Raw genomic sequence first — 27544 nt, forward strand, 5'->3', positions numbered from 1 at the left:
AAGAAATCATCAAGATCAAACAAGAAGACTTGTCAAGAACAACTTGAAGATCATGAAGAACACTATGAATGCATGGATTTTTGAAAAAATGCAAGAAAAATTTTTAAAAGCATGCAATTGACACCAAACTTAAAAATTGACTCAAGATTCAAACAAGAAACACCAAATATTTTTAGTTTTTATGATTTTATTATTTTTTTGGATTTTTATTAAATTTTTTCGAAAATATATTTGAGAAAAACGAAAAAGAAAAGAAAAATTTTGAAAAATATTTTTGAAAAGAAAATTACCTAATCTGAGCAACAAGATGAACCGTCAGTTGTCCACACTCGAACAATCCCCGGCAACGGCGCCAAAAACTTGGTGGACGAAATTATGATCCATATTCTTTAAGTTGTACTCCTTGTAAAATTATGGAATTTGAAATTGGCACGAGTGAACACAACTCCGTTCAACTAACCAGCAAGTGTACTGGGTCGTCCAAGTAATAAACCTTATGTGAGTAAGGGTCGATCCCACAGAGATTGTTGGTATGAAGCAAGCTATGGTCACCTTGTAAATCTCAGTTAGGCAGATTAAATTTGGTTTATGGTTTCGAAAATAGAAATAAGAAAATAGAAATAATAAAAGGGATAGAATACTTATGCAGATTCATTGGTGGGAATTTCAGATAAGCGAATGGAGATACTGTATGGCTCAAGGACGCCCACTCTCCTACTGCCTCAACTCAATCCTTCTTACTCCTTTCCATGGCAAGCTGTGTATAGGGGTTCACCGTTCGACGATGGTTACTTTTAATCCTCTCGGGAAAATGGTCCTCTGCGGTTGTCACTCGCATGGCTAATCATCTGGAGGCATCACCTGGCCGAAGGCTACATCCCATCCTCGCAGTGAAAACTACGCTCACGCGCTCTGTCACAGCACGGCTAATCACTGGTTGGTTCCCACACCTACTGGAATAGAATCCCTTGATTCTTTTGCGTCTGTCACTAACGCCCAGCACTTGCGAGTCTGAAGCACGTCACAGTCATTCATTACCGGAATCCTACTCGGAATACCACAGACAAGGTTAGACTTTCCGGATTCCCAGGATCCTACTCGGAATACCACAGACAAGGTGAGACTTTCCGGATCCTCATAAATGCCGCCATCTATCTAGCTTATACCACGAAGATTCTGTTGGGGAATCTAAGAGATACACATTCAAGCTCTGTTGCATGTAGAACGGAAGTGGTTGTCAATCACTTGCGTTCATAAGTGAGAATGATAATGAGCGTCATATAATCATCACATTCATCATGTTCTTGGGTGCGAATGAATATCTTGGAATAAGAATAAGAGTGAATTGAATAAAAGAAAATAGAATTGCATTAATACTTGAGGTACAGCAGAGCTCCACACCCTTAATCTATGGTGTGCAGAAACTCCACCGTTGAAAATACATAAGTGAAAGGTTCAGGCATGGCCGAATGGCCAGCCCCCTAAAACGTGATCAATAGCCTCTTAGGATGAAGAATAAAACAAAACTGAGACCAAAGATGAAACGTGGTCAAAAGACATCTAATACAATAGTTAAATGTTCTATTTATAATAAACTAGCTCCTAGGGTTTACATGAGTAGGTAATTGATGCATAAATCCACTTCCGGGGCCCACTTGGTGTATGCTTGGGCTGATCTTGATCAATCCACGAGCTGAGGCTTCTCTTGGAGTTGAACTCCGAGTTATGACGTGTTTTGGGCGTTCAACTCCGGATCATGACGTTTTTCTGGCGTTTAACTCCAGATAGCAGCATGTACTTGGCGTTCAATGCCAAGTTACGTCGTCAATTTCTGAATAAAGTATGGACTATTATATATTGCTGGAAAGCCCTGGATGTATACTTTCCAACGCCGTTGAGAGCGCGCCATTTGGAGTTCTGTAGCTCCAGAAAATCCATTTTGAGTGCAGGGAGGTCAGATTCCAACAACATCAGCAGTCCTTTTGTCAGCCTTTTTCAGAGTTTTGCTCAAGTCCCTCAATTTCAGCCAGAATTTACATGAAATCACAGAAAAACACACAAACTCATAGTAAAGTCCAGAAATGTGATTTTAACATAAAAACTAATGAAAACATCCCTAAAAGTAGCTTGAACTTACTAAAAACTACCTAAAAACAATGCCAAAAAGCGTATAAATTATCCGCTCATCAATAACCATAGCTTGCTTCAAGCCGACAATCTCTGTGGGATCGACCCTTACTCACGTAAGGTATTACTTGGACGACCCACTGCACTTGCTGGTTAGTTGTGCGGAATTGCAAAAGTGTGATTGCAATTTCGTGCACCAAGTTTTTGGCGCCGTTGCCGGGGATTGTTCGAGTTTGGACAACTGACGGTTTATCTTGTTGCTTAGATTAGGAATATTTTATTTTTGTTGGTTTAGAATCTTTTATTTGAGTCTAGTTTCATATTCTAAGTTTGGTGTCAATTGCATGCTTTTACTCTCTCTTAATTTTTCGAATTTGCATAGTCTTAGTTATTTCTTTACCTTTTGGTTTTCGAATTTTTATTTCATTTTCCATTTATTTTATTTTATTATTTTCGGTTACTTTTTAAAAAAAATTATTTTACTTTACTTGTGAATCCATATCATTTCCCTTTCTCCATCATGGACCTAAGTGGAATTGAGCAGTCCAGAAGGACTCTGGGGTCATATGCTAACCCCATTACAGCTGCATATGGGAGTAGCATCTGTATACCTCCCATTAAAGCAAGCAGCTTTGAGCTAAATCCTCAACTCATTATCATGGTGCAGCAAAATTGACAGTATTCCGGTCTTCCACATGAAGAACCTACTGAGTTTCTGGCACAGTTCTTACAAATTGCTGACACAGTACATGATAAAGAGGTAGATCAGGATGTCTACAGATTATTATTGTTTCCATTTGTTGTAAAAGATCAAGCTAAGAGGTGGTTGAATAACCAACCCACAGCAAGTATAAAAACATGGAGACAGTTATCAGACAAATTCCTGAATCAATTTTACCCTCTAAAAAGGATGACACAGCTAAGGCTGGACATCCAAGGCTTTAAACAAGAGGATAATGAATCTCTTTATAATGCCTGGGAGAGGTACAGATGTATGCTAAGAAAATGCCCCTCTGAAATATTTTCAGAGTGGGTACAGTTAGACATCTTCTACTATGGGCTTACAGAAAAAGCTCAGATGTCTCTAGACCACTCAGCTGGTGGATCTGTACATATGACGAAGACGATTGAAGAGGCTCAAGAGCTCATAGATACTGTTGCTAGAAATCAACATCTATACTCAAGCAGTGAGTCCTCTACAAAAGAAGAAGCTATGGCAGTAACTACTGATCCTAATCCTCAAGAACAAATTGTTGAGCTTAATCAGCAATTACTCCTGATGATAAAACAGTTAGCAGAATTTAAAGAGATGCTCCAAGAAACCAAAATTGCTAACAAGAATATCGAATCACAGATGAATCAGACAAAACAGCAGTTATCTAAACAGATAACAGAAGAATGCCAAGCAGTTCAACTGAGGAGTGGGAAGACATTGAATAACACTGCTCAAAGTAGCAAAAAGTCAAGAAAGGAACAACTGACAGAGGATAACCAAACCACTGCCCAAAATCCCTCTGAGGATAGTAAGAGCCCAGAGAGGAATACTCCTGGCATTCATATGCCAGAAGAGAGGGAAAAGTTGGTGTTAAATGCCCATTCCTCACCCAGTCCTGGCGTTCAAACGCCAATAAGGAATCAGACACCTGAGAGTGCTGATAGTAACCCCTCTAAAAAGGCTTCTCCAACCACCTCTGTAGGGAATAAACCTGCAGCAACTAAGGTTGAAGAATATAAAGCCAAGATGCCTTATCCTCAGAAACTCCGCCAAGCAAAATAGGATAAACAATTTGCCCGCTTTGCAGACTATCTAAGGACTCTTGAAATAAAGATTCCGTTTGCAGAAGTACTTGAGCAAATACCTTCTTATGCTAAGTTCATGAAAGAGATCTTAAGTCATAAGAAGGATTGGAGAGAAGCTGAAAAAGTATTTCTCACTGAAGAATGCAGTGCAGTCATTCTGAAAAGCTTACCAGAGAAGCTTCAAGATCCAGGAAGCTTTATGATACCATGCACATTAGAAGGTGCTTGTACCAAGACAGCCCTATGTGACCTTGGAGCAAGTATCAATCTAAAACCTGCATCCACTATCAGAAAGCTTGGGTTGACTGAAGAAGTCAAACCAACCCGGATATGTCTCCAACTTGCTGATGGCTCCATTAAATATCCATCAGGCATAATTGAGGACATGATTGTCAAGGTTGGGCCATTTGCCTTTCCAACTGACTTTGTAGTGCTGGAAATAGAGGAGCACAAGAGTGCAACTCTCATCCTAGGAAGACCTTTCCTAGCAACTGGATGAACTCTTATTGATGTACAAAAAGGGGAAGTAACCCTGAGAGTCAATGAGGATGAGTTCAAGTTGAATGCTGTCAAAGCTATGCAGCATCCAGACACATCAAATGACTGCATGAGCACTGATATTATTGACTCTTTGGTGGAAGAGATCAATATGACTGAAAGTCTAGAATCAGAGCTAGAGGACATCTTCAAGGATGTTCAGCCTGATCAGGAGGAACCAGAGGAAATAAAAGAATTTTTGAAAATTCCTCAGGAAGAGGATAAGCCTCCCAAGCCTGAGCTCAAACTACTACCACCATCCCTGAAGTATGCATTTCTGGGAAAGGGTGACACTTTTCTAGTGATCATAAGCTTTGCTTTAAATTCACAGGAAGAGGAAGCACTAATTCAAGTGCTAAGGACACACAAGACAGCTCTTGGATGGTCCATAAGTGATCTTAAGGGCATTAGCCCAGCAAGATGCATGCACAAGATCCTATTGGAGGATAATGCCAAAAGCAAGCAGAAAAAGAAAAAGAAAAAGAAAAAGCAAGCAGAAAAAGCCAATAGCCCTTAAAACCAAAAGGCAAGGGTAAAAAGGATCCAAGGCTTTGAGCATCAATGGATAGGAGGGCCCAAGGAAATAAAATCCAGGCCTAGGCGGCTAAATCAAGCTGTCCCTAACCATGTGCTTGTGTCATGAAGGTCCAAGTGAAAAGCTTGAGACTGAGTGGTTAAAGTCGTGATCCAAAGCAAAAAAAGAGTGTGCTTAAGAGCTCTGGACACCTCTAACTGGGGACTCTAGCAAAGCTGAGTCACAATCTGAAAAGGTTCACCCAGTCATGTGTCTGTGGCATTTATGTATCCGATGGTAATACTGGAAAACAAAGTGCTTAGGGCCACAGCCAAGACTCATAAATAGCTGTGTTCAAGAATCAACATACTTAACTAGGAAATTCAATAACACTATCCGAAATTCTAAGTTCCTAGAGAAGCCAATCATTCTAAACTTCAAAGGAAAAAGTGGGATGCCAAAACTGTTCACAAGCAAAAAGCTACAAGTCCCGCTCATCTAATTAGAATTAATATTCATTGATATTTTGGAATTTATAGTATATTCTCTTCTTTTTATCCTAATTTATTTTCAGTTGCTTGGGGACAAGCAACAATTTAAGTTTGGTGTTGTGATGAGCGGATAATTTATACGCTTTTTGGCATTGTTTTTAGGTAGTTTTTAGTAAGTTCAAGCTACTTTTAGGGATGTTTTCATTAATTTTTATGTTAAATTCACATTTCTGGACTTTACTATGAGTTTGTGTGTTTTTCTATAATTTCAGGTAATTTCTGGCTGAAATTGAGGGACTTGAGCAAAACTCTGAAAAAGGCTGACAAAAGGACTGCTGATGCTGTTGGATTCTGACCTCCCTGCACTCAAAATAGATTTTCTGGAGCTACAGAACTCCAAATGGCGCGCTCTCAACGTCGTTGGAAAGTAGACATCCAGAGCTTTCCAGCAATATATAATAGTTCATACTTTATTCGGGAATTGACGACGTAAAGTGGCGCTCAACGCCAAGTACATGCTGCTGTCTGGAGTTAAACGCTAGAAACACGTCATAACCCGGAGTTGAACGCCAAAAACACGCTATAACTCGGCGTTCAACTCCAAGAGAAGCCTCAGCTCGTGGATAGATCAAGCTCAGCCCAAGCATACACCAAGTGGACCCCGAAAGTGGATTTATGCATCAATTACTTACTCATGTAAACCCTAGTAGCTAGTTTAGTATAAATAGAACATTTAACTATTGCATTAGATGTCTTTTGACCACGTTTCATCTTTGGTCTCAGTTTTGTTTTATTCTTCATCTTAAGAGGCTATTGATCACGTTTTAGGGGGCTGGCCTTTCGGCCATGCCTGAACCTTTCACTTATGTATTTTCAACGGTGGAGTTTCTGCACACCATAGATTAAGGGTGTGGAGCTCTGCTGTACCTCAAGTTTCAATGCAATTACCATTACTTTATATTCAATTCTCTTTTATTCTTATTCCAAGATATACGTTGCACTTCAACTTGATGAATGTGATGATCCGTGACACTCATCATCATTCTCACCTATGAACGTGCGTGACTGACAACCACTTCCATTCTACCTTAGACCGGGTGCATATCTCTTAGATTCCCCAACAGAATCTTCGTGGTATAAGCTAGATAGATGGCGGCATTCATGGGGATCCGGAAAGTCTAACCTTGTCTATGGTATTCCGAGTAGGATCCCGGGAATCCGGAAAGTCTAACCTTGTCTGTGGTATTCCGAGTAGGATTCCGGTATTGAATGACTGTGACGAGCTTCAAACTCCTGAAGGCTGGGCGTTAGTGACAGACGCAAAAGAATCAAGGGATTCTATTCCAACCTGATTGAGAACCGACATATGATTAGCCATGCTGTGACAGAGCATTTTGACCATTTTCACTGAGAGAATGGGATGTAGCCATCAACAAGGGTGATGCCTCCAGACGATTAGCCATGCAGTGACAGCGCATAGGACCATTTTCCCGAGAGGATGAAAAGTAGCCATTGAAGACGGTGATGCCCTACATACAGCTTGCCATGGAAAGGAGCAAGAAGGATTGGATGAATGTAATAAGAAAGTAGAAATACAAGAGGAGCACAGCATCTCCATACGCCTATCTGAAATTCCCACTATTGATTTACATAAGTATTTCTATCCCTTTTTATTTTCTGTTTATTATTAATTTTCGAACTCATCATAAACCATTTAATCTGCCTAACTGAGATTTACAAGGTGACCATAGCTTGCTTCATACCAACAATCTCTATGGGATCGACCCTTACTCACGTAAGGTATTACTTGGATGACCCAGTAAACTTACTGGTTAAGTTGAATGGAGTTGTGATCATAAATTCCAATAGAGCCAATTTTTAAATTCCATACAAGTACAAGGAGTACAACTTTAAGGATCACAATTTCGTCCACCAGGCGTTTAGCAAAACGCCCAGTGATATAGGGGTTCCTGGCGTTTAACGCCAGCCAGGGTACCTGGCTAGGCGTTAAACGCCCATAATGGCCACCAATTGGGCGTTAAACGCCAGAATGGATACCATTCTGGGCGTTTAACGCCAGAAAGGTAGGGGACAGAGATTTTGTTTTCCACTTCAAATTTTTTCAAACTTTCTTGTTTTGACCCATAATTTTCTGCATGAACACATTACAAACTTTCATCATTCACCTTCAAATTTCAAAAATTAAAATCATTCTTCAAATCTCTTTCAAATCCTTTCCAAATCTTCTTCAAAAACTCAAATATCTTCTCAAATTCTTTCCATATCTTCTCAAATCTCCTTCAAAATTTTCGAAATCTCTCCCCCTCCCTTATAAATATACGTTCGGCCATCCCCCTTTCCCCACCATTCGAATTTGCTCTCCTCCTCTCTCTCCTCTTTCCTTTATTTTGCTTGAGGACAAGCAAACCTCTAAGTTTGGTGTGCTTTTCCGTGATCACTAATCTAAGGCTCATCAAGATCATGGCTCCCAAAGGAAAACAAACCAATTCAAGAGGCAAGAAAGAAAATGCTCCAAAGGATCTTTGGAGTCAAGAGAGGTTCTTAACCAAAGAACATGCAGACCATTACCACAAAATAATGGGTCTAAGGTCAGTGATCCCGAAAGTTAAATTTGATCTGAAAGAAGATGAATATTCGGAGATCCAAGAGCAAATTCAAAACAGAGGATGGGAAGTTCTAACCAACCCTGAGACAAAGGTTGGAAGAAACATGGTTCAGGAACTCTACTCAAATCTGTGGCTGACAGATAAGCAGAGAATGACTGGAACTGCTTTTCATACCTACAGAACCATGGTCAGAGGGAGAATTATTTACTTCCATCTGGACAAAATAAGAGAGGTCTTCAAATTGCCTCAACTACAAGATGATCCTGAATCCTTCAATAGGAGAATGGTGAGAGTAGATAAGGGGTTAGATCAAGTTCTAGAGGACATATGCCTCCCTGGAACCAAGTGGATGACCAATTCAAAAGGTGTCCCAAACCAACTCAAGAGGGGAGATCTCAAACCAGTTGCAAGAGGTTGGCTAGACTTCATTAGGCGTTCTATTTTGCCCACTAGTAACCACTCTGAGGTTACTATTAAGAGAGCAGTGATGATTCATTGCATTATGCTGGGAAAAGAAGTGGAGATTCATCATCTGATTGCTTGTGAGATTTACACAATTGCAAACAAGAATTCCACTGAAGCCAAACTGGCTTACCCAAGCTTAATCTCTTTACTATGTAAAGATGCTGGGGTGAGGATGGGAGTAGATGAATTCTTTCCAATTGAACATCCAATCACCAAGAAGTCAATGGAAGGACAATTGCAAGATAACTCTATCAAAAGGAGGGCGCATGAATTCCTCCCTGAACTTCCTGAATTTGACTACTGGGCCTGCCTAGAAGCATCTGTTGCCAAGCTGCAAGAAGCTATGGAACAAATTAAGGAAGAACAGCAGAATCAAAACTGCATGCTCTGCAAACTGCTGAAGGAACAAGAGAAGCAGGGGCGTGAGCTACAGGAGCTGAAGCGCCAGAAGCTCTCCCTTGAAGGGTCAAACACCCCACAAGTTGAGGAAGCATCAACTTCTCAAAATCAAGGTTGTTGAGTCCTAACTCTGTGATAACCTCTATCATTAGGAGTCTGTTTTAGAGTCATTTAAATTTTTGTTTTCTATTACTATTACCATTTACATTTCTTGCATGTTTATTTAATTCCTTGCTATTTACATTTCTTGCTCTCTTGCTTGCATTCACAATCCCCATGCTCTCTCTCTCTCTTCCATAGCCAATAAATGTACATTTCATTGCAACTCCTAGGGAGAACGACCCGAGGTTGAATTACTCTCGATCACGGTTATTATAATTTGAATTGAAAACATTTAATGTGGGAATTAATCGTTGGTCTAGGCTATACTTTCAACGATGGAATTCTATTTTGTGAAAATCTAGATCGACGAGAAATTCCTCATTATCAACAACGTAAAAAAAGGAAAAAAATAACCAGAGTAACCTGCCGAAGAAGAGGCCATTACGGCTCGCCTTTAGGTGTCCTCCTCGGGATAGCGTCATTTAAAGAACGAGGGTCAGCACGATGTAAAAAAAATAGGAAAAAAAAAACGGAGGAGCTTGCTAAATATGAGGCCATTACGGCTCGCCTTTAGGTGTCCTCCTCGGGATAGCGTCATTTATAGATCGAAGGTCAGCTCGACGTAAAAAAAAGAAAAAAAATAACCTGAGTAGCCTGCCGAAGATGAGGGCATTACGGCTCACCTTTAGGTGTCCTCCTCGGGATAGCGTCATTTAAAGAACGAGGGTTAGCACAATGTAAAATAAATCGGGAAAAAAACTGGAGGAGTCTACTGAAGATGAGGACATTACAGCTCGCCTTTAGGTGTCTTCCTCGGGATAGCGTCATTTAAAGATCGAGGGTCAGCACGACGTAAAAAAACGGAAAAAAAAAACCGGAGTAGCCTGCAGAAGATGAGGCCATTACGGCTCACCTTTAGGTGTCCTCCTCGGGATAGCATCATTTAAATAACAAGGGTCAGCACGACGTAAAAAAACGAAAAAAATCCGGAGGAGCCTGCCGAAGATGAGGACATTACGGCTCGCCTTTAGGTGTCCTCCTCGGGATAGCGTCATTTAAAGAATGAGGGTCAGCACGACGTAAAAAAAAAATAGAAGAAAAACCGGAGGAGCCTGCTAAAGATGAGGCCATTACGGCTCGCCTTTAGGTGTCCTCCTCGGGATAGCGTCATTTAAAGATCGAAGGTCAGCACGACGTAAAAAAACAGAAAAAAAAAACCGGAGAAGCCTACCAAAGATGAGGCCATTACGGCTCACTTTTAGTTGTCCTCCTCGGGATAGCGTCATTTAAAGAACGAGGGTCAGCACGACGTAAAAAAAACGGAAGAGCCTGCCGAAGATGAGGCCATTACGGCTCGCCTTTAGGTATCTTCCTCGGGATAGCATCATTTAAAGATCGAGGGTCAGAGAAGAAGATAGCAGCTGGATGTCAAAAGATGAGAGTGAGGTCGTGGCTTAAGGGTGCTTAGTCACCTTATGCTGCTGCCAAAATATCTCAGAAGGATAATTACTAAAACTAGTTGTATTAGAATACAAATGACAAGATATCTGGAGACAAACATTTAAGTTACTAGTATAAATGACACTACTAACTTGATAATTATGAGAATAGAAGGTATATGATGAAGCATTAGCATCGGTAAGTTTATCAAAAAGTACTGGCATTAACCTACACCAGTAGATTTTGAGCCCAATTATTATATTATTAAACTTATCTTCTGTTTTAATTAAAGTATGTCAAATATTAATATAATAATACTTAAACAGGTAAAATAATAATACAATAATGATATTATACTATTAGTTGTTTCTCTCACGATTCGAATCCGACTTGTTAAACTAAGTCTAACCATGAAAATCAGAATTTTCAAATTCCTAGCCGAAGTGCCTAAAAAACTAGGTTTTCGCAATGGAGTCAACGAGCTTAGCTTAGTAGAAGTGCTTACTTGTTGATGATACAATGATGATGCAGATTGAGGTGCTTGATGATGTAGTGGAGGTGCTTACTTCACTGAACTTCCAAAAAAACTCCATTTCTTCAGGAAAAAATTCGTATTTTCAAAAATTAAATCGTTACATCAATTACCTTTATTTAGTCCTTAAGTTTTATAAATGTGACTCACATTAGTCCTTGAGACAATTTTCGGAACACAAACGTTAATATAGTACTAATATGGACAGTCAGATGTCACATTAGAACTTGTAAAATGAAGTAGTTTTGATTTTAGTGATAAAAAAATCCAAAAACAACACCGTATTACTTGTTTTGTGAGAAAAATTTTTAATAACACCACTTGTGATGTCATTTTTAGAGCTATTTAAATATCAAAAGTAAAATAATATCATTTTATAGAGTCTAGTGTAGCATTTAGCTGTTCACATTAGCATTTTATTAAAGTCTATACATAAAAAATTGTTTCAAAAACCAGCACAAATCATATTAACAAAGCTTAAAACTAAATAAAGATAATTAAAATTTTAGAAGTTAAATTAAGACTCACTTACAAATTGAGACCTACTAACACTTCAAGTATTTCTTGATATCTAATACTTTTTGCCACAAACGTTGTACTGAATTCTTTTTATCCAGGTAAATAGCAAGGCCACATCCTAAAGCCCGTATTAGTCTACCAATATACGTGGTCATTCATATATGAAATTATGAAACACCATATTACAAGGCTAATAATATAGTACGTACAATAATAGAATTATGAAACAAAAGATAACATGCCTAAAATATTAGAAATGAAAAGAAGGCTTTATTTGCAAATTAAATCCCCACCTGGGAAATAAACAAAGCACATTTTCCCCTTAGTTTTCGCCATTTTTCTTTTATAATTCTTTCTACCTCTTCATTATATTTTCTACTACTAAAAACTCTTTTTTGCTGCATCCAATGTTCGCCACCACAAAGGTGAAATTCCCCCTCCCTCTTTCGCTTTATCGTTCTCTTTGTTTGCTTTGTCTTCTTGTCAAATTCTTTTGATTATTTCACATGGTGTTTTCTTATAATCAATTATGGAAGAAATAGAGGAGCATTTTTTTTATTTTTATTTTACAGGAAAAGTGAAAGATTCTAAATAATTCAATAGAGCAACGAAGTTGAATGTGATACAATCCAACATAAGAAGAAATTCATATAATGCACTTAAAAGAAAATACAGATAGCATTGTCCTTTTTAATTCAAATACATTGATTTAGGTGGTTTCACTATTAGGGTTTTTTTCAATTTTTTATTTGTTATGTTGACATCAATTTCTTTTGGTTTTATAAAAGAACAAAACGAACAAGTTCAAAAGTTTCTCAAATAGCAAACAAGATAAGAATATGAATTTAGTCTAATTTGAAAAACCTGAAACATTTCTCTAAATTGTGATTGGTACGATTATTTTGTTTCCTTTGATAAAAACAATGTTCATATGACTTTGATTATGTCCATATGCATGATATAGCATTGTATGTGACATGAGAATTTTACCAACTTTGGTAGAATTTGCATTTTTTTGCTGATATGTTTGGATCTTGGGTTGCAAATATTATGACACCAGATGTTAGATTGTTGTTATGTTGCTGCTTTTCTTTTGGTTCTTTCGTCATCCATTCCAGTATTAAACGCAAGTGCTGGAGATGCTGATCAGAATTATAGGTACATAACTCTAATCTTTATGTAAAAACAAATTATGAGGCATTATTACGTGAATTTATGTCTTTGGTTTGAATTGAATATCAGGAGTTGTGTGACAGAATGTGGGGAGACAGGGTGTGTAGGAGGAAAATGCTTTCCAGAGTGTACAATTTCTTTAAACGGAGTCCCTCTTAATCATTCAAGAAACTTGATAGAAAAGCTTATTGTGCAATGGAAAAAAGGGAGTTGCAAAAACAATTGTCAGTACCATTGCATGATTGATAGAGAGGAGAAAAGAGCATTACTTGATCATCATGATCCTATAAAATATAATGGCAAATGGCCTTACAAGTGTATATATGGGATTCAGGTTTGTTAATAAAGAAAAATTCACTTGGTTGTGTAGTTTTCTTTTTCAAGGACAGAAAATTATTTTATTTTCCATCCTTCTTATTAAAAACGAGAACAGAAAATGTTTGTGTCTGTCCTCAAAGACAGCCTTTAAATCAGGGGCGGAGCTACATACTGGGAAAGGGGGGCAACGGCTCCCCCTAATTTTAATTTTTTACATGCAAATTATATATAAATTTCAGTTTAGCCCTCCCTAAAAAATTTATTTTAATATTATTTTATTGTGTAAATAATTTTAGCCCCCCTCTAATATTTTTTCTAGCTCCGCCCCTGCTTTAAATGCTATTTCTGGTATGTTTTTTTATCTGATATACGAAATCGTATAATAGATAAAAGTACACTTCAAAAAATTAAATGAACAAAAGTACACACAAAAATTCATAAATATCAAAGTACACGCGAAAGATTATTTTTTTATGGTTAAAAGTGTCATGCCATTAGTGGGTTCGTAAAGTATAGAGTGTAATTTTATCCATCGAAATCAATATTTTGGGTGTAGTTGATATTACGAACTTTGGTATGTAGTTTTGTCTATCTTAAACTCTTTCATGTGTACTTTTGTCCATTTATTCTACAAAATCCACATGAAACCTATATTTTCAATCGGAGTTAGTGTCTAGTAATATTAGAATTTTTTGTTAACAAATCCAGGGTGTATTTTACTCAGGAGCCTGCATCTGTGGCTTTACTTGCTCTCAATCTTGCAATGCATTTTCATGGTTGGGTATCATTCATCTCACTTCTAAAGAATAAGTTGCCTCTAAAAGTTGGCAAGAAAGCACATTATGGGTATGCTGGTTTGTGGCATGTCTATGGATTCTTATCGGTGAATGCCTTCTTTTGGTGTGCCGTTCGTCACAGTCGGTGAGTCGAAGATTTAGTTTGAAAAGTTGTGACTATATTATGTATAACTTGTCTTGGAAGTTAGTTTGATTGACTTATTATTAGGTACAATGTGAGAACTGTACACCTGAATTTCATGTAATTTAATTTGATTTTTAAGCACAAATCTTGTCCTTAAACTCAACTTTCCTCTAGTTGTATTTGGCAAAGACTTCATGGCAACTTATAATCTCATTTTTTATATGGGGCTAATCAAATTAAAGATAATTATTTCGTAAGTAAATGGTACATCATTGCTCTTAAATTGTCGCATTCACTTTGTGTGCCTCAAATTTTACTTTATTAGTTTTAGTTATTCACATAAAAATTAGTTTAATCCAAGTTATTATGATGCTTGTATTACTCTTGAAAACCTCCTTCCAATAATCCTACCTACTAAATTTATATTATATATTAATCATAGTAATAAATTTGTTAGATGTTTTCCAACAATTACTATATGCTGCTGCCAATACATTTTCCCCTTTTTTTATTCTAAACTAATTAAATTATTTGTGTGCCTCATTGAAAAACAGAGATATGGAGTTAACAGAAAAGTTGGACCACTCATCTACTGTGGCTCTTGTGGGATTCTCCCTTATTTTGGCCATATTAAGAACCTTAAATATAAGCAATGAGGCTAATAGAGTTATGATTTCTGCTCCATTGACATCTTTTGTGACCACTCACATATTGTACAACTGTTTTATGCTAGACTTTGGTATGTCTTCCCTATAATTATCCCTTTAAAACAATTTTATGTTATATGATTCGATATTGAATCATAATCTGGTGCATTTATATATACTTATATGCTATATTTGGATTCTGTCTCTAACTATTACAAAGACAAAATGACAAAGATAGAAACAAATATTTTTTGTTCCCACTTTGGTAACCACGAAAAATACAATTTTATGTTTCTTGGATAGAAAAAAATACTTTTTTATTTTTATCTCAACAACCAAATGAGTTTATGTTTCTAATGGTTTTTTTTTTTTTTTTTTGTCTCAGAAACAGAATCCAAATGCAGCTATAGCTTTCATTTCAACTCCCCCCCCCCCCCCCCCCTGCAAAAAAAAATATCCCCCCACCCTCTCCCTATTTGTGTTGTTTATGTTGTGACATTCTCATTACTCTAACCATACAGGATGGAATAAGACTATTTGTCAAGTATTGATTGTAATGCAGCTTACAGTCTGGACAATTTGGGGTGTTATCAATCAACATCCGTCGCGATGGAAGGTCTTGTTAGTTATTTTCGGCAGCATTGTTTCACTGCTCTTGCAAGCATTCGATTTTCCACCGTATCAAGGACTTATAGATGCTCATGCTCTGTCGTTGGCCTCCACTGTTCCTTTCGCTTACCTTTGGTGGAGTTTTGTTAGGGATGATGCTGAGTTTCTAGCCTCTAAACGTGCAAAGAGGTCCAAGATGAAATCGAAGTAATTGTTGTTCATTTATAAGTGCACATTTTCTCCCTCCCAATGTAACAGTTTCACATGCACATTTTTCCCAGTTTTGTATTTATGCTTGGGAAGATGATGCATATGACTTCTTGTATTTTCTTTTCTTTTTTTTTTCTTTTCAAAATACAGGTCAAATGAACAACTCAGGATTTCACTTCATATTCTTGCATGCCACAACTTAATCAAATGTATATGAAACTTACTTTTTGTTAGTAACACAGAGTTGTACTCGTACTCGGCTTGTGGAGTTGTGGGTATCATTTATGATTTTTTTTCTAAGTTGTTCCTTTTAAACGTTAAAACTTTTGCTTTCTTTCACCATATTTGGATTTTATGCGACAATTGGCAAGCATTACTAGGAAGAGAAAAAATGGCCAGAAAAGAAAGGCTCAATTATCAGAATAACAGCAACTGTAGCACCAAGGTACTTCAATAAAAAGTCCTGAATCATGCCAAACCACCAATGGTCATGTAGGACACTACTCAAATGCCTAACCAAGGTCTTAAACTTCTGCTGAATATGGGCTTCTTCTCTCATCTCTCCACCATAAAATGCTATACTTTCCGAGTGTGTCCTCAATCACGAGTGAAACTGTCGATAGTCTCCTTCCAGTTGCTGCTCTCTGGACATTAGTTTACCAAATGGAGGAGAGAATTTTCTGATTGTGGTCCCAGCTACAAGTACATAGCCCTAAAGAGGAAACAGCATTTATTGAGAATATAAAGACTGATTTCTGCGTAACATTTGTCTGACAGTCTCCAGCCATCAGCAACATATCTAGAAAAAATGTTAACAGTAACTGTCAATGAGACATCTGCATAACAGAAAACTTCAATTATGGTGGTACCAATATCCAGAAGACATATTTTGGACTTGCATATGAACACAGCCGCCAAGTGTATAGAAGTCCATCAGTTAGTGCAGTTAAATCATCCCGAACAATTTCACTTAACTCTGAGCAGAACCTTGGCACATCGCTTGCAATTCTTTGCTCTGGGTTAGTTATCCGACCATCACAATGTGATATTTTGTAGTACACCATATTCTGGAAGAAAAACAAATAATAAATACAATACTGACAATATAAGCAGAAATTCAGAGTTTCATGAAGAAACTATTCTGGCGAATCCATAATCTTTATGCACCAAAAGCCCCACAATAAAATTATGGAAATATTTTGTGATTTCAAATACTGAGAATTGAGAGTAAATAAGGAAGTGAATTTGACTTATAAACAGGTAAGGGATAACAAACTCAAGTAGGATTAACGTAAAAAATAAATGCAGATACTTCCAACAACTGCAGGAACGCCTACATAGATTAGTAAGTGCAGTATAAACACCAAATATATACAACTAGTAGTAGTATTATTAGAATAGAGGGCAAGTGATGCAGAGTCTGAGTTACAACTAGTCTACAAATGAAATTAAAGTTGAATCACATCAAAATCAAAGCACCTTGGGAGGGTAACATTAATATAAATAGCATTATTACGTAGTATACCTAAACTTATTCCTATTGCTAGCTACTAGTTATGCTGCAATTGCCGACACTGAACATATAAAAAGCAAACTTGTGTTCACTACTATTCACTCTGCTTCTGCTCTTGCTCTCATTGGATCCCCCAATGCAAAATATACATCTTACTTTTCTGGGTATGATGCATTTATATCTGGTAATTTAATAGTGTAACACTGTATATGTTCACCGGGAACAAGAACAGGAACAAAAACTGGTCAATATGGGTAATGTCAAACAGAAAATAATACCAACCATCAACGTCACATGATGAATAAGAAGAGATTGATGTGTGTAAGTGGCATTAGCAAAAAATGAAAGCATAGAACTAAGTACACATTTCCACAGGATCAAAAAGAAGCACAACATCTGATTAATTATCATAATCAACGTTTACACTCAGTGGAAGTCGAATGATATAAATAAAACTCCCAAGCATGCATATAGATAAGTTATTTTTGATAATTTGATTTTGATGCATGACAAGCATGCATAAGTTTTTCACATAGGCATCCAATGACGTGTTGCCATATCATTGAAGGTATTTGGCCGTTATAATAATTACTTTAAAATTCATAGAAGCAGGGAATAAGAATAGATGAGCTTATATAACATTTTATATTGACACTTAAATCTATATTTTCTGTTGTTACTTTTCCTCACTTGTCCAAGAAAAAAAATAATTAAAAGCATGTGGCCTCAATTTTTCAAGTAAGCAATCCAAAAGAAATAGTAAAGTGAAATTGATTGAAATTGATTATCAGAAACTGCTTCTCTAGTTAGTTATTAGACTCTTTTTAAAATTATATTTAATATAAAAAATTATATCTTATCTCCATCAGTGAGGGACAATCTTTTCTGCTGAGCTTCCTCTACTTGTCTTTCATGGTGATCTACTTCTAAAACTTGAAAACAGTGAAAATAGTGACACCACTGGTGAATGCTTGAGTGGAATAACATGGAAGCCCCAAAAGACTTAAGAATTATAGAGAGCACCAAAAAACACTAACCATTAACTTCCAAAAGGTTACTTCTGCTTCCATCAGTTAAAGAATCCTCAGAATCATTGGATTTGGTTGTCAAGCAGTGTCTTGCCTCAGTTTGTTTGCCTGAAATTCTCGCTGCCACTGATCCGCGGCACAATCTCCTGTATATGATTGGATTTGGTTGTCTTGCCTTTGTTGTTTCAAGATATTGCAAACCAAAATGAAGTCAGTGAAACAAAAAGTCAACTATTGCTACCTTACCTTATCAGAAAATATTTAGTGGTACAGTTCTTGATGCTATATATAATAAGTTCAATTATTCAACTTTGAGGGAATACAAATAATGCATAAACTTATAGGCTTTCTTGGAAGCAAAAACTTGTTGCTTATACTATTGTTCTTGTTGTTATCATCTTTGTTCTGTTCTAAAACAGAAGGAATACTCAAAGAAGCCATGATCAAACAGGTGGATCACTTGATTTTAAAACAAGCAAAAAGTCACTGCTCTATAATACATTAACAACTCCTGAATCATTTGCATTCAGAAATTGAAAATAAATCCTCAACCCACCTATGATGACACACTTTAATTTCCTAATTTGGAGGAATGCCACACTTTTCAAAATCAAAGCTATAGCTATAACTGATTACACAATGATCCATCATAATAGGGAATTGTTTCATAGAAGCTGTAATTCTTCCTCCTTAACTAAAGTAACAAAAGATATGTGATTGATTCATATCTAAACCCTAAACCTATTGCAAGCGCTAACTTGATTTTGACCTAAACATCAAGACTGAAATCACGACCAATAGATAACAAGAAATCACAAGTTGATATCAATTCTGAATGAAGAAAATGGAATAGAGAAAAAGAAAAAGCTTACAGCGACGATGTCAGGGTCACACTAGGGAAGCTGGTCTTTGCCGGAGAAGTTACCAACGAAGTCAACTATCATTCCAAGCTTTGCCATTCAACAACCACCGAGTTTCATGAATTGCTGCAGAAATGACCGACAAAAAATCTCTTTCTTCGCTGATAATAAAATAATTGATAAACCTACAAGCTCAATCAGCATCAACACAACAAGAAGATAGAAACTGCTAAGAAAAATTGATAAACCTAAAATTGGCACAGAAAAATTGAACCCTAAGCACCAGAATCACAAAATCAGAGTATACCTTAAATTCACTAAGGGAGCAAACGCGACAAGAGCGGCAGCGTAGAGAGTTCTGTGACGACGGCGATGAAGGGAGCAGATGCAACGAGAGCGGCGGTGGAGAAAGCTCGTGCGACGCAAACGGCGGCAACGGCGGAAAAAGCTCATGCGACGGAGAGAAGAAGCTGTTCGTGCGACAGAGAGAGGAAGAAGCTTGTGTGGAGTGTGAATGAAGCTTGAGACACTCAGGTTAAATTAGGTTTAAATCAATATTTCCGACGGAAAGTTTTAAATTACTGACGGCTGTAATAATTTAATAATATGCAGCGTTTTTGTCCATTTAATTACAGACGGATTTTTCGTCTGTAACTATTTCTCATGAAAAAAAATTAATTTTTCTGATAGAATTATCGATGGATTCTCTTTCCGTCTGTAATTTATGCTAATTCATTTTTTTTGTTTTCTGACAAAAAAATTCCTCTGAAATTCTGTCTGTATTTCCATGGAATAAAATTCGTCGGAAATATCCGTTTGTAATAACTAGTTTTCTAGTAGTGGAAAAATACCATGAGAAACATGTCACGACAATTTTATCATTAAATGCAGAAATTTAATTTTTATATAATAGAATAGATATTTACAATTAGTATATTAAACACAGACTAAAAAAACATACACTAAACAAAATAAAACTATCAATGGTAAAATATAACCTAAAAAATCACTTAAATTCAAAAAGAACCTATGATGAATTATAATAAATCTATATATGAAAAGTAAAAGTAAAATAAACAATTAAATAAAGTAAAAAGAGTAATTAAAAAAAGTAAAAGAAGATAAAAAAGATAATATGTGGAGTAGATAAAAAATTTATTGCAATAGAAAACTAATATAATTAATTAATACAAATGATGAAAGAGAAAAATCAAAATACGATCTTATTAAAAAAATTTCAAAAAAATATTTAAAAAAGAACTAATAAACTTTTATAAAAATATTACAAAAAATTTAAATTATCTTTAAATAAAATAATAACACCCCTAAGAATTATTAATCAAAATAAATAAAAAAAGAATTAATGTAAAATAAAATCATAGAAAAATATTAGTTAAATTAAGAAAAAAAAAACAAAAATAAAAAATTACAAATATTTTATCTGAAATACAAAATAGAAAGAAAGAAAAGGGATATATAAAATAATAAGATAATAAATTAAATTAATTGAGTTCGTTTATTTCATTGCTTTATATATTATTTATTAAATAATTTAATATTTATCTCGATCAAATTAAATAATAAATTAGTTATAATTAATTTAGTTTAATGAATCAAACAAAATTTAAAATAATGATATTTATTCTAATTAAATTAAATATTTGAAATTATGATTAACATAATTTAATGAATCAAATAAAATATTAAATGATGAAATATTTATCTTAATCAAATCAAATTACGCAATTGATTAGTTATAATTAATACAATTGAATGAATCAAATATATTAAATTGAAAAATAATTTAGTTAGTTTGTATCTAAGGACACATTTTAAAAATATTTATTTTTCAATAATTTTTATAAAATATTTTTTATAATATTTTTAACCCATGGTTTAAAGGCATAGTTATAATAACCCATTAAAAAGTACTTAATTAGTTAATATAAATAATTAATATAATTAATTTAGTTTAATAAATTAAAAAAATAAATGTGAAATAAAGAGATAAAAAAAAAGTGAAATTATAAAAACGTGTAGCCATTAAAAAGCAATAAAAAAAAGTCCCTTTTAGTTTTTATTTATTAATTATTCTATTATAATTAATTTCACAACATTTATTATACGATATTCATCTTACAAAATCATACAATTAATCATCTTACAAAATCATTCAATCAATTAATTGATATCAATTATCAATAATAATATAACTCATTTTGCTATATTTTTTAAATAAATAATTAAAAATGTACGTCTCAATTTTTTGTTAAATTAGAATAAAATAAAATACATAAATTAAGTAGATATAAATTTGAAAATTATAAAATTTTATTCATAACTCAAATAATACATAAAACTAAATTTAATGTCTATTTTAAAAATAATTACTGACCTTTTATTCTTTTAATTATTAATAATTTAAATAAAATAATATCTTATAACTTATTTTATTATCTATTTTAAATAATTACTAACATTCTATTTTTTTAATTATTTGTTTGTCTTATTTATCATTTATGCTTTCAATCAATTATGTTAATAAACAAATAAACTAAATTAACTTCGATTATACTTGGACTATTCAATAATTCAACATAATCTATTCAATAATTCAACATAATCTTTTTTATTTGGGATTAATTACTAACGATAGAAAATAAAAAAATTATAGTAATTCAATATTATAAACATTAATTATTATTGTGAAACAACCTAAAATCATAATGCAATTTATATTTAAAGAAATAATCAAGTATTATTGTTAATTATGAAACAACCTAAAATCATAATGCATTTTATTTTAAAGAAATAATCATCCATTAATATCTATAAATAGAAACTATTGTCAAAGTGCTTTGATTAAAAATATAAGGGATTAATTACTATTCATGATTAATAATATATCGATTATATCAAAAAGTAAAAATATAATTATTTGTATTTACACCATTAGAAGAATTACTATCATAAGTAAAATTTTGTCAAAAAAAAAAAGAATAAAATTGCATACATAGTGAATTTAAAAAATAAATATCGTTAAATAATTATGATTTTTTAATAAATAGTAAAAAAATTAAATATGATAAACTATATTCTTTGAAAATAACCTTTTTAAGTTTTTATATTTAGCATGATTTATTTATATATCATTTAAATTGACATTATTTTTAATTATAATGATCTTTTATCTTTAATAATTATTGTTAGAATTTAATAATTTTTCATGCCTTACAACAATTATCTATAAAAAAACATATATCCTGAAAAAAATTATTAAATTTATTCTTTTTCTTCTATTTTCACATTAAAAAAATTTTTGTTCTATCTTTTTTAATTGTTATTATGTTATTAGAATTGTTAAATAATATTAAAAAAATTCTTTAAAAATAGAAATAGCAATGACACCTTGAATAATTAATTCAATAGAATTATATTTAAACGAATAAGATGATTCAATCAATTATTCAAATAATAGCATATTTATAAATATTAATAATGAAAATAGTCTTACTAATGTAAATGATCAATATAATAATTATATGAAAAAATAACTAATTACATAATTACATAATTTTCAAGATCCTATATAATTGAATATAAAGGATAAATAAAAAAATATCTATATGATAATGTCCTAATATTTTAGCATACTATAAATCATTTATATATCATATTATAATTTTAATTCAACTCCGATCCTTAAACACATTATAACATAAACCATCTAAAAAGATACACCAAATTAACGAATATCTCATGGGTCACAACATACACTCTAAATTGTCATGATATTTCAAATAAAAAGAGTATCAATACAGAGAAATCAATTAATATAACTAAAATAAAGAGCAATAAAGAGACACACAAAAAATAATAATAAAGAGAATCAATAAAAACATTAACATATAAACCACATGCACGAATAATGTATATATTAATTGTGAATCACAAAAAAAAACAATATATATATATGAATTGAAGTACACATGACAAAATAGAATACTACAAAACAAAATTATAATAAGATTATTTAAAAACAACGTAAAGATAACACATTTTTTTTGTTAATCAGAAGCTAAAATAAAAAAAAAGTATGCGCCTAATAATAAGCAATTAAAATAAACAAAAATTTAAAAAAATATAAAAAAATGAAATGTATAAATAAAGATAAAAGAAACAAAAATTAAATAAATTACAAAAATTGTACCCTAAACACGAGAGAGAGAGAGAGAGAGAAAGAGAATGAGTTAAAAACATTTGATCTTGTATAAATAGATGGTATTGAGAAAAATAAACAAATTAAATTAATTCATATATTTCGTTATCATATTTATTATTTATTAAATAATTTGATATTTATTCCAATCAAATCAATTAATTAATATAATTAACTAAATTAATTTATTGATATAATTAATTATAATTAATCAATTCATATAAATTATAATAAATTGTGAGATTTGAATGTCTAATCAAATTAATTAATTGATATTATTAATTAATTATAATTAATTTTCTTTAACGAATTAAATGAAATAAATCAGAAAATGTAACACCCTCACTACCAAAATGTCACGCTTTCGCCTGCGCCACTCTGATAGAAAGAAGTATTACGACCACTTTATATACTTAATATTAAAATAAGAGCCTTTGATTCGATACCGTTTCACTAAATTCTTTTAAAACCGAAAATAAATACTTTATCTTAAAAAAAAACAAACAGGCATAGATTCACATAAAAGACTTCTTACATAATAGCTTATAATGTAATATATATATATATATATATATATATATATAAAACAAACAACTCCTGTCTCTCTTACAAGATTGTAATAACAAAGACGAGGGAAGAAAAATTATCAAATCAATGCAATACCATATAAACCAAAAACGTAGTATAACTCTTCACTATACTCCTTCCTCCGATTCCTGAAGGTAAAGCTGTTAGGGGTGAGAACTTAACCACACGGTCTCACCACGGAATTTCAGAATTGTCATAAGAAGATATTTTATAAGAAAACTGTTTTCAAGCTCAGTGATTATCATTGTCTTATGAATCTCTTAAAAACCAATAGGTAATCGTTCAATACCTTTTCAAAGAAACAACGTTTAATTTTTTTCAGAAATCCAAAACCTTTTCCTTTCTTATAAGAAAATCTCATTCAGAAATTAACTACGCAATCAAACAACACAATCATTAATTTAGCACCAAAATTCATTCTCAAATGTAGCACGCCAGGACAAACACAGGCAAGACAGACAAGGAAAGCACAAGTAGGTAGCAGTTACAGCAAATAGTTCAAGTAGCAGTTAAGAACAGTTTAGCAATTAGGCAAACCAAAATAAGTTTAAACCCAAGCAAAGCATACAGATGCATATGATACATGCCTGTCCTATGGCTGATGAGGCTCATCTGTCGATTATCCACTCAACCTGACAAGTCTGAATTGTCCTTAGACTGTCCCCCAACGTGCATCCCAAAGAGTCTATGCATAGCTTTTTCTCAAATAATCAATATTGCTCAATGGGGATAACATTCCCGAGAATTTATATAGTGCCCGGTCACACTTGCGTCGTAAAGTCAATAGAGTATCGAGTTTTCAACCTGGTACACGTGTTGGCAAGCTACGACACTTTATCCAGGAACCTCATATATCAGATAATTCAAATTCACAAGCCATATTTCATTTCCAAATTCATAAGTTCAACAGTCTCAACATCATCATCATTCATCAATCCATATCTCATTTTCAAATTCATTCAAAAACCATATTCAAAAACCATATTTCAAAGAAAATCTTCATCATCCTTCCTTCCATTCCGTTCATTAACAAATCCCAATTCAAAACATAATTCTTTCTTTGATAAATAAAGTTATCTTTAACCATATAATGCTTAAAATTAAACCTTTTTAAAATAACTACTTCAAATGAAATTTCTAATTTTATAAAATTTCGGCAACATCTCCTCTAAATCTCGAATTTCTGCCACTCTTTTCGGGTCCCAACAAAACCATTTCTCAAACTCCTTTTGATTCAATTTCAAAATCAGACCAATTTTAATATCTCAAACCATTTTCAATTGAAACTCATTTTTCAACAAATCGAGCTTATTTTCAATATTATAATCCTTTCCAGATCTCAATTCATTTCCAACAAAGCCAACCAACATTTACTCAAACCCTTTCCAAAAGTTTCAAATCGAGTCATTCACAAATCTCAAGCCGTTTTCCAAACCCAAAATTAACTCTAACATCAAATCATTTTCCAATTCTCAAATTATACTTGATAAATATTCAAATCAGATTTTCCAATTAATTTCCTACTCACTATCTTAATTCCAACATGCTATTCAGAAGTAGCCACAGTCAAGTAAGCAATCACATTCATTCAAGGCAATTCAGTTCAATTCATAAGACTCCATAATCACTAAAAATACTTATTCGCTTAAATTTCAATTTATAACAATTCTTAAGAATAAAAATGAGTTTAATGAAAATGCCCCTACCTCAATGTCACAATTAAAAGAAACCGAAGGCAGAATTTTGGCGAGATAGTAGGCTGGACTGCACCCTCAACATCGCAGCCTCATCATTCTACCATAAATCAGTATTGGTGGTAGCAACAAGCTACTACAAAACCGGTCATAGCTTCAACAGTCCCTGTCCCAAGGCAGCATCAACGTAAATACATGACCTAATTGTAGCATAAAATGGGAGCCACAAGGGCTGAGATAAAATAAAGACATAGACTACCATGATTAGAGCAAATACATGGCAGAGGAACGAAATAGAATCAGAGCAAGGATGAGAGTGTTACCGTTTCAAAATTGGGGAAATTGGAATCAGAACAATGAGGATGATGTTGGCCAAGTTGAGATATGATGGCGGCATTACCAACTCCGATTACACTCGCAGCAACATCGAATTTGATGGAATTAAATACAGAAACAACTCTGGAAATTCAAGGCAACACCGAAACTAAAATGGAATTAGAACCATATCAAACAGATAAACGAGACCAAGGCAATTCAGAGTATAAAAGTGAAATAGAGTCAGGAGAAAGACTAGACCTAGGGCAGTGACACTGAACTTGAATTGGGGCAAATCAACAGCAACAGTAGCAACGTTAGGACTAGCAGCAGCAATCTCAATTACCCCAGCAGCAACGATTCTTAAAAAAAACATCAACCATCACAATCCATAGCTGCAACAGCTTAACCCTAAAACATCAATGCCTTAAAGTTCTTAATTTACAGATAACAAGATAATAACAGTGGAGGTTTAGAAACAAAAATAACTTACAGCAATTAAGGAAAAAGAAAACGAAGCGTAGCAGTAGTAGCACGGTGACTGGTGACTGCAACAACATAGGAAAGATGGCCTCCTTCCCCACTTCAGCTTGTGACTCCAGTGGCGGCGAGCTCCACACATGGCGATGGCAGAGAGAGCAGCTGCGGCAGAAACTACTCCGCAACGTCTTCTCTCTCTCCTCGCGTTGCCCTGTCTCTCTCTCTTCGCATCGGGTTGCTCGTGGCTCGGTAGCAGCTCGCAACGCCGGTGCGACGGTAACGACTCCACGGCGGTCGGCGATGGTGATGACGAGGTGCAACGAAGTTGGTGACGCACGGCGCGACGGTAGTGGCGCCGCTCCTCACTCGCGCGAGCTTTCCCTGCTCCGCGACACACTCTCTTCGTTCCTCCATCATCGGCGACGACGGCGGCGCGACGAGCGGCACGGCAGTGACTTGCCGGCGCACTCTCCCCTCTTCTGATTTGCACCCCCTCTTCTCTTTTCTTTCTTTCTGTTTGCTGTTGTTATGTGTTCTGTGGGTGAATTTGATTTTGGAAGAAAGGGGAAAGGGGTATGACAGCTGAAGGAGATGGGAAAGTTAGGGTTAAGGTTTTGTGTTAAATTTTTAGGATTAAGGTTTAATTTAGGACAAAAGTAAAATTAAGAATTTTGGGTAAATTGGATTTGGTCAATTTTAATAAAATTAAAATATATTATTATAAATTTGAAATCTAATTTGATATCTTAAAATCATTTTAAAAATATTATTTAATTATTAATTTATTAATCAGCTTTTAATCAAATATTTTAATTTAAAATTAGAAATAATATAATTTATTTTTAATTTATAAAAATTAAAATATTAAATTTTAAAATTTCTATTATTTAATTAAATTGTATAAAATTTTTATCATTGTATAATTACTAAACTTTATAATTTAAATATAAAAAATATTTCAATAATTATAAAATTGAATAAGAATTTTAATTTATTTTAAACTCAATTAATCAAAATTTACTTTAATTATTTTTAAGAAATTTCTGAAATTAAAGCTATAAATAAATAATTAAACTTAAGATTAATTTATAATAAAATTTTCAAAAATTCTGGGACTTACAGAAAACAATTCAAGAGCATGCCACATCAGTTCCATCATTAAGTACAAAAATTCGAGTTTTAAAAACTCGATTTTTATATAATAGAATAGATAGATAAAATAGATAGATAATAAAGATATTTTCTTAAATTAGTATAATTATGCATTATTCATTAAATATTAATTGTAATATTGTAATATAATTATAATAAATATATTTTTTAAAATAAATTTATTTAGAGAAATATAAATTGGTTATTAATAACCGGTGCTATTATCATATAATTATCATATTATATTATTATTATTATCATTAT

At 33.7% G+C, this 27544-nt stretch overlaps 1 protein-coding gene and 2 long non-coding RNA genes across 7 annotated transcripts; 1 reads left to right on the forward strand and 2 right to left on the reverse strand.

Moving 5' to 3' along the window:
• Positions 1 to 11856: 11856 nt before the first annotated feature.
• On the forward strand, positions 11857 to 15432 carry LOC130939719 (uncharacterized). Its single transcript, XM_057867807.1, has 6 exons — positions 11857 to 11978; positions 12614 to 12711; positions 12796 to 13060; positions 13769 to 13965; positions 14520 to 14704; positions 15134 to 15432. Exons 1-6 carry the CDS (start codon positions 11961 to 11963, stop codon positions 15430 to 15432), a joined length of 1062 nt encoding a protein of 353 aa, XP_057723790.1. The 5' UTR covers positions 11857 to 11960.
• A 135-nt stretch (positions 15433 to 15567) lies between these two features.
• LOC130940888 (uncharacterized) lies at positions 15568 to 20134 on the reverse strand. Of its 3 annotated transcripts, none has more exons than XR_009070436.1 (4): positions 19140 to 20134; positions 18845 to 18993; positions 17982 to 18147; positions 15568 to 16498 (listed from the first exon to the last, which is right to left on the reverse strand). It is a non-coding gene; the product is annotated as an uncharacterized LOC130940888 (long non-coding RNA). The 3 variants fall into 3 exon arrangements; XR_009070437.1 differs by having other exon boundaries at positions 18845 to 18958; positions 19140 to 20133; XR_009070435.1 differs by having other exon boundaries at positions 15570 to 16498; positions 18845 to 19017; positions 19140 to 20130.
• A 2053-nt stretch (positions 20135 to 22187) lies between these two features.
• Positions 22188 to 26726, reverse strand: LOC130940889 (uncharacterized). 3 transcript variants are annotated; one of them, XR_009070439.1, is made up of 5 exons: positions 26142 to 26726; positions 25910 to 26059; positions 25657 to 25792; positions 25346 to 25565; positions 22188 to 24443 (listed from the first exon to the last, which is right to left on the reverse strand). It is a non-coding gene; the product is annotated as an uncharacterized LOC130940889 (long non-coding RNA). The 3 variants fall into 3 exon arrangements; XR_009070440.1 differs by having other exon boundaries at positions 22189 to 24443; positions 25346 to 25533; XR_009070438.1 differs by having other exon boundaries at positions 22209 to 24443; positions 25346 to 25499; positions 26142 to 26725.
• Positions 26727 to 27544: the final 818 nt, after the last annotated feature.

Source organism: Arachis stenosperma, chromosome 7, assembly GCF_014773155.1.
Source record: "Arachis stenosperma cultivar V10309 chromosome 7, arast.V10309.gnm1.PFL2, whole genome shotgun sequence".
NCBI classification, from domain to species: Eukaryota; Viridiplantae; Streptophyta; class Magnoliopsida; order Fabales; family Fabaceae; genus Arachis; species Arachis stenosperma.

What these genes read in the sequence shown, in the direction of transcription:
- LOC130939719 (XM_057867807.1), top strand. An exon ending in TGTGCCGTTCGTCACAGTCG is followed by an intron (nt 13,966 to 14,519) that starts GTGAGTCGAAGA and finishes ATTGAAAAACAG; the next exon opens with AGATATGGAGTTAACAGAAA. An exon ending in CTGTTTTATGCTAGACTTTG is followed by an intron (nt 14,705 to 15,133) that starts GTATGTCTTCCC and finishes CTAACCATACAG; the next exon opens with GATGGAATAAGACTATTTGT.